We start from the raw sequence: 8,250 nt of genomic DNA on the forward strand, positions 1-8,250 counted from the left end.
TTTCCGGAGTAGAAGATGTTGTTGCTCCCATAGAAGGTTGTTGTTGTTGTTGCACTTCCAAGATTGGGGTTGCTACCACCATAGCCAATGCTTTCTTTGCTTGAAGAGTTTGCCTTTGTGAAAGTGTCTTTGGTGCCTTTGTTGCCTTTGTTGCTCCCTTAGTTCTTGCCATTGATGAACTAACCAAGAAAAGAATGAAAAATCTTCAATTTGTAGTGTACCCAAATCGATTTAAAGGTGAAAGGCTTTGCCTTTATGAATTCAAAAATCGACTCAAAGGTTGAATATTTTGTGCTTGGTTTTGATTTTTATTGAAAAAGGAGTGATTAATTTGTTGTTGAAAGGATGTTTTGATTTGATTTTGGTGAATGTAGTTGAGGGATTTTGTTTTTGTGATGGAGAGGATGAGGGTTTTGATGTTTTGAAGTAGTGTTATGAATGAATGAATGAATGAAGGTGGGAGGGATTTTATAAAGAACGAAAAATTCGAACTGCAGGGGCAATCCGTGCGGTTTCTGCCCAATACAGGCGGATTCTCCACTTTCTGGGTTTGATAAAACTCGCCTAAAGACGGGCGTATTTAAGAGAAGACACTCGGATTTGCTGATACGGGACGGGCGGATTCTCCAGAAGACGGACGGATTTCAGTCCAGGAATTTTTCTTGTTTTCCTCAGCAGAGAAGACGGGCGTCTTCTTTCCAAGACGGACGGATTTCCAGAGACGGGCGGATTGCTGTTCAGGACGCCCGGATTCTCTTACAGTCAAAAATATTTCAAAAGTGCATCTCATAGGGACGTGCGTCTTCTGCCCAGTACGGTCGGATTGCAAGAAAACGGGCGGATTCTCCTGAATCCGCTCGGATTCTACCCCTTTGTACCCGGATTCAGTTCCATCCGTGTACAATGCATATCCCTTATCATTCTTCTATTCTTCTTCATATCTTGTGTTCTTCATTGTGGGGGCACTACTAAGGCATGGATAGCCTAGGCAATTGCCATCCCCACACTAAGCTAAAGCACTACACATCAATTGAAATTATTAGTCCCTCCCTCACTTCTCTCAAACATGACAATTATCTTGATCAAAGTAAATAAAAATCCAAAGATGACAAAAATTGCAATACAAGAATTGAAATGCGAGTTAGGGAGTTAGAAATATTTACAAATGGTGGTTTAGGGAGGACTCCACCAAACTCTCATTCTTGATGAGATGTCAAGGGGGCATGCTCAAGGTGTTGTTGATGTTGCTCAACACCTTGAAAAAGTAATCAAAAGCTTGTTCATTATCATGGTAGAGGTCTTCAATAGACCTTGGCCCTTGTTGTCGGTCATGATCGATGGCATTACCAATGTAGGGATTAAAAATCCCTTCAAATTCATCGTCCCAATGACCACAAACTTCATTAAGTTGATCATTGAAAATCTCTTGATTTGATGGAGACAATTCTCCCAATTTCTTCTCTTGGCCAATGAGGCCATCCTCTTCTTCTTTGATTGATTTTGATGAGCTTTGCAAGCTCTCCTTATCACAATTCTCTTGCTCTTTGAATGGAGCATCTTCAATTTTCTTCTTCCATTGGAGTTCCGATTTCTTCCTCTCATCCTTTCGGCTATAATGATCAATCATGAAACACGGTTCATGCAAACGAGGAGCTCTCATAGTATTGTCAAGATTAAAGGTTATGCTTTCATCTCCCACTTCTAGAGTGAGCTCAACATGTTTCACATCAATCACCGCACCCGCGGTGTGTAGGAAAGGTCTTCCTAGAATGATTGGAATGTTGGAATCTTCCTCCATATCAACAATGACAAAGTCCACCGGGATGAAAAACTTCCCAATTCGCACGGGGACATCTTCCCATATCCCTAATGGTGTCTTCGTCGATCCATCGGCCATTTGGAGTGTGATATTGGTGCATTTAAGCTCTCCCATCCCCAACCTTTTACTCACCGAGTACGGCATGACACTCACACTAGCCCCTAGATCAGATAAGGCTTTGTTGATCGTTGTGTCGCCAATGGTACACGGTATTGAGAAGCTTCCCGGATCTTTTAGTTTTTGAGGTGAACTCCCTTGAAGTATTGCACTACTCACCTTAGTGAAGGCGATAGTCTCAAGTTTCCGGATTGACTTCTTCTTTGTGAGGATATCTTTCATGTATTTCGCATAGGCCGGCACGTGATTGATTAATTCCGTGAAAGGAATCGAGACTTCCAAATTCTTCACAATTTCCTTGAACTTTCCAAGTTGGTCATCAAATTTGGGCTTGGCTTGACGACTTGGAAAAGGAAGTCTAATCACAATGGGCTCCTTCTCCTTGACCTTGTCTTCATTTTTCTTTGAACTTTCTTCTTTTGATGATTCTCCATCTTTGGAGTTTTGCACAATTTCTTCCTTATCACTAGCTTCCACAACTTTATCCTCAACTTGCTTCTTCGGTGCTTCATACCTTGTACCACTTCTCAAGTGAATGGCAGTAACTGTTTCACGTCTTGAGGGATTACTTTGAGGTGGTAATTGCCTCTTTTGTCTTTGTGAGCTTGAAGATGCTAGTTGAGTCAATTGGGTTTCCAACATCTTGGTGTGAGCTAGGATGTTGTTTATGGTGGTTTCCTTTGCTTGGCTATCTTTTTGCATTTGAGTGAAAAATTCTTGTTGATTATTTTGCATTTGGAGGACCGCTTTTTGGACATCAAAACCTTGGTCATTTTGGTGATTGTATGGATTTTGATTTTGGTAACCTTGGTTTTGATTGTAAAAGGGTCTTTGATTTTGGTTTCTCATGGGTGGTGGAGTGTATGTTGTTTGAGGGTTTTGAACATTTTGGCTTTTGTATGAGAGATTTGGATGGAATTTGGTATTTTCATTGTAATAGTTGGAATAAGGGGTACCACTCTTGTATGCTTGGAAAGCATTCACTTGTACATTTGTTCCCCTACATTCACTTTGGTCATGTCCCAAAGTTCCACAATTCTCACATATCCCACTTGGGATTGATGAAGATGCCGTCATGGCATTAACATGATGGTTTGGTGATTTTGAGACTTCTTCAAGTCTAGCCATAGCTTTTTCAAACTTCAAATTGATTGTGTCAATATGAGCACTAAGTTGAGCACCCAATTGAGTAACGGAGTCCACTTCATGCTTTCCTCCTCTAGTAGCCTTGCGAGGTCTACTATATTGTGAGTTATGGACCGCTATTTCCTCAATTTTGTTCCATGTTTGATTGTCATCAACTTCGGTGAACATTCCATTTGATCCCATGTTGAGAATGTTCCTTGAATCCTCATATAAACCGTTCCAAAATTGTTGTACCAAAAATCATTCGCTAAGTCCATGGTGAGGACATGAGCGACAAATTCCCTTGAACCGCTCCCAAGCTTCATACAAGGATTCTTCATCCCTTTGCTTAAAACCCGTAATTTGAGCTCTTAGCATGTTAGTCTTTTCCGGTGGGTAGAATTTTTTGTAGAAAGCTAGAGCCAACTTCTTCCAAGAATCTATTCCGAGAGTGGCCTTGTCAAGGCCCTTCAACCATTGTTTCGCGGTGCCGATTAGAGAAAAAGGAAATAAGACCCATCGAATTTGGTCTTGAGTCACAGCGGTTTGAGAAATCGCATCACAATAGTCACAAAAGGTTTCCATATGAGAATGAGGGTCTTCACTAGGCATCCCCCCAAATTGGCTCATTTCGACTAATTGGATAAAGGCGGATTTGGCAATAAAATTTCCGGTTAGATGTTGTGGTGTAGGAGTACCATTGGGTAGGTTCTCCTTGGTGGGTACGGAATGTGACGAGAATTTAGGCATTGTAGGTTGATTTTGTAGGGTATTGTGTAATGGGTTCTCCTTTCCTTCTATTGCGAAAGGGTTGATGAACTCAATAGTTGGTTGAACAACTTCACTAATACCTCTCAAATTCCTCCTAGCAAATCTCCTATTGTTCGTCAAGGTTCTTTCAATTTCACGGTCAAAAGGTAACAAATCACCTTGTGACCTTCTAGACATGCAAAATCTCAAACAACTCGAAAACAATTAGAACAAACCTTGAGGAGTTTTACTTCCCCAAGGCGAAGAAAGACACGACAAATAACAATAAAAGGAAATCTAAATCAAGTAAACACCGTCCCCGGCAACGGCGCCATTTTTGATCGGTCCGTTTCGTGTTCACAATTAAAGGTGTGGTCATTGGGTCACGTCCGAATCAAAACACAATTTATAGCTTCACAAACAACTCTACAATTAGTAAAGAGGCAAGTAAAGGTCGGATCCCAAGGGATGGGTATTGAAATGAGATTTCTATTGAAACTAGTGGTGTCTTAGGGGTGTCACAATTTGGGTTGATGTAGAAGGTCACTAACTAAAATAGCAATGTAAATAAACAAGCAAGATGAATTAAAAGGGTTGTAAACAATTGATAAAAAGCACTAGGGTGTCATGGGATCATAGGGGAATCATGGGAATTGATCATACAAACATGTTCTCAAATTATAAGCAAGCAATTATTGTTGTGATGGATTGAGTTGGGTTATATCTTACAATCCTAGGAAAGTTTGGGTCCCGGAGCCGAATCGATTAGATTATACAACACCTACAAGTCGACTTAATCTTCCCTACTCAACAACATGCATGGTCTAATGAGACTCGAGTTGGTTTATGTCTTACAAGTCTCATTGAAAAGATAGGTGATGGGTAAAAAATGCAAGGATTCATAGGCTCGCATTTCATCAAACATAACATGTGCATGAGTTGAGATCAAAACAAGCAAGCAAATAAAACATGAAAGCATATTAATTTAAGCATGAATCATTCCCTATGTTGGTTTCCCCTAATCACCCATTAACCCTAGCTAAGAGACTACTCACTCATTATCATGTTGATCATGCTAGCAAGGTTGTCAATCATACCAACAAAATGAAATATGATGAATAAATGAAAGTAATTAACAATAATTAAAAAGGGATTAAGAGAATTATACCTATTAATGATTACAATAATAAAGCAAAGATAAAAGAAGTACTTGATGCTTGATTGAGAGGTTGTCAATCTGCTAATAATAACCCAAATAACCTTCAATTACCCAAAATAAAGGATGAACAAAAGAGAGATTAAGGAAATAAAACTTGTATTAGAACTTGATTAATTGTTGATTACAAAACTAAAGAGAGATTTGATTGATATTAACTACTCTAGTTATTGATAAGAAGAACATGCTCTTCTAATTAGACTAATGGGGTATTTATAGTGGAAATTAGGGGGATGCATTAGGGTTAACTAAGGGCTAAACTAGTAATTACACTTTTTAGATTGAGCAGGGAGGAGCCGATATTTTTCGAAGTAAGGGCTTCTTTCTTTATAGCTTGCAGAAGAGGAAATTGCGCTGTAAAGGAATCCGAGCGGATTAGAGTCGGGACGGGCGGATTCTGGCGGTGGAACACGAGCGGATTCAAGAGAATCCGGGCGGATTGTGGTGGCTAAACCCGAGGGTCTTGGTGGAAAACCGCACGGATTGTGCAGGTGGAGGACGGCCGGATTGTAGACAATCCGCACGGATTGTGCCTTAGCAAGACTTCTTCTTCTTTTCTCCCCTTTTCTTCATAAATTCCTTGGGGATTTCCTTGGGGACTCAAGGATCCTTTCTCAACATTGCTCATCTACTATCATATATACAAAGGCCTTCTAATCTTGTCTCTCCTTGATGCTTGGTCATTGAATTCGATTAATTTAGTCTCGTTTTGCCATGAAAATGCAAGATTCTTACTCCTTTCCTACCAAGGGATCAAAATCTCAAACAATATGCAAAACAAAGAACTAAAGATAATAAATGACCCAAATATGCACTAAAAAGCATGGGAACAAGGCTAATTCGGGGGCTAAATATGCGCTAATTATGGTCACATCAATTGGTTATATTCTTTTGATCTTTTATATATTGTTTGCTCTATTAATTTACCGGTCATATTTTTGTCGTTTATATGTACGTAAGATCTTTCTTTTTAAGATCACTTTTTTTATTCCTATTAAGTTCCGCAAACTCCAATATTTTTGTCGTTTATGTACATTTTCTTTTTTTTCCTAGGGCCGAGGTATTTGTATCATGTCCTTCCATTTATGAGCCACCTTAAGCTGAAGATATAAAATCTACATATTTATCATTTAATCAAATCATGATTAAATTTTTTATTAAAATCACGCAAAAGAATCATAATAGTAAAAATATACATAACGTTTTTTTTATACATAATATTTTTTTGTGATCAAGTGATAATATACATAATGTTTTTTTTTATGTACACTACCATAGAGGGAGCGTGCCAAAAAAACAATAAAGTGGGAAATCTTGTGTATTTTTTTTGTTTGCAAAAAAATTATCATTTCATTTCATAATGAAAAGAAATTACAGATTTTGCAATAATATCACACTAAATAATGGAAACCACTAGCCTAAGCACACAATACATCCACCATTGTCGAATAGGTAGGACAATTTTTGAGCATATACATTCGGACACTTACAACAAACTTGACACGGTCTATATGAATAGATGCAAAACTTTCCTTTTGCTGAAAGATTCTTGCGTTCGTTTCAGTCTAAAGAGTAGAAACAACAGCTGAAAGGATAACCTTTAGCCAAATGATCCTCCAATGATGAAATCTCCCTTGTTGATGGATCCATTTGAGCTCAGAAATTAGGTCGTGAGGTTGATGAGACTGGTTTATCCAATGCAGTAAACCACCCCAGACAGCCTGAGAAAAGGAACAACAACAAAAAAGACGCTGATGATCCTCCTGAGCCTGTTTGAAGAGTACATAACGATTTGCAAGATGAAATCCTCGAGCTTGAAGATTATCAACAGTATCTAATCTATTATGAACTGCCAGAGAAGTAATAATCTTGTGACTGGGCACAATTTTAGGGTGCAACAAACCTATGTACCAGTCTTCCTGAAGAAGAACATCAAGGAGATAGCCATAAAGTTTACTAGTCTGGAGATGCTGAGCAGAGCTGCAAGAGGTCAGCAGTTGTTGAGCAGCTTGAATAGAACCTGTTTTTGCAATAAGATAATCACGAGCAGCTAACATCCCCTTGAAACTAGAGGAAAAATAGGTTTTTGGTAAGATTGACCAGATATTCTCATGTTTGAGAATATAGGCCTGATGCCATTTAACCCAGAGACGAGAATGATTCTCAAAGAGCTTACATATCCATTGAAGAATCAAGGCTATGTTCCATGTCCCAAGGTGTTTTATGTTAAAACCACCCATTTACCAAGGAGAACAAATGTGAGCCCAACTTTGAAAAACTAGCCGTCAGTGCCCATCCTAGATACCCCAATTTTTTTTTTACAATCTATTAATCTTTTGTATCACCTCCTGAGGCAGAAGACAGCTTGAACACCAGAAATTTTCCAAGCCAAAGACCACAACATTAATGAGATGTACCTTACCAGCATAAGAGAGCAGATTTGAAGACCAATGTTGAATGGACTGCTGAACTTTAGTAATTAAAGGATCAAATATACTAACAACAAATCTAGAAGTTCCCAAAGGCATACCAAGATACCTAAAGAGAAAGAATCCCTCACTAAAACCAGTGTCCTGAATAATTTACTATTTAAAAGCCTGAGAAACTCCCCTAAAATAAATGTTTGTCTTATCAATATTAGCTTCCAGACCAGAGATCTTTGCAAAATCAGCTAAAGTGTCCTTGACTGCCATGACATAGGGTACATCACCTCTAGTAAAAATCATTAAATCATCAGCAAAAACCAAGTGAGTCAGATTGAGTTTGCTACATTTAGGATGGTAAGACACTTGGTATTTAGAACAAAGCACTCTCAAAGACCTTGAGAGTATCTCCATACTTAACACAAAAAGAGAGGGGGATAAAGGATCCTCTTGCCTTATACCACTCTTGCCTTGGAAAAAACCAGACAAGCCATCATTAATCTTGAGAGAGTACCAAGTGCCAGTAATGCATCCCTGAACCCAGGTTATAAACTGAGGTGGAAATCCCAAAACTCTTAACATATCAGTAACAAACTCCCACTACAAAGAGTCAAACGCCTTTCGAACGTCAACTTTAATTAGACACCTAGGAGAGATGAACTTCTTGCTATAGCCCTTAACTAGAGATTCAGAAAGAAGAATATTCTCAAAGATACTCCTACCCTGAATAAAAGCTGCTTGTTCCTCACATATAATATAAGGAAGGACATGATTTAGTCTGTTAGCAAGAATCTTACTGA

At 38.7% G+C, this 8,250-nt stretch overlaps 1 protein-coding gene and 1 non-coding gene across 2 annotated transcripts; one reads left to right on the forward strand and one right to left on the reverse strand.

Moving 5' to 3' along the window:
* The first annotated feature begins 3,332 nt into the window (after positions 1-3,332).
* Positions 3,333-3,439, forward strand: LOC141624339 (small nucleolar RNA R71). The gene has a single exon (XR_012534150.1). It is a non-coding gene; the product is annotated as a small nucleolar RNA R71 (small nucleolar RNA).
* Positions 3,440-6,592: 3,153 nt separating this feature from the next.
* On the reverse strand, positions 6,593-8,032 carry LOC141656980 (uncharacterized). Its single transcript, XM_074464081.1, has 4 exons — positions 7,848-8,032; positions 7,614-7,739; positions 7,445-7,523; positions 6,593-7,156 (listed from the first exon to the last, which is right to left on the reverse strand). Exons 1-4 carry the CDS (start codon positions 8,030-8,032, stop codon positions 6,593-6,595), a joined length of 954 nt encoding a protein of 317 aa, XP_074320182.1.
* Positions 8,033-8,250: the final 218 nt, after the last annotated feature.

The sequence above is a fragment of the Silene latifolia genome, chromosome 1 (assembly GCF_048544455.1).
Source record: "Silene latifolia isolate original U9 population chromosome 1, ASM4854445v1, whole genome shotgun sequence".
In the NCBI taxonomy this organism is placed as follows: Eukaryota; Viridiplantae; Streptophyta; class Magnoliopsida; order Caryophyllales; family Caryophyllaceae; genus Silene; species Silene latifolia.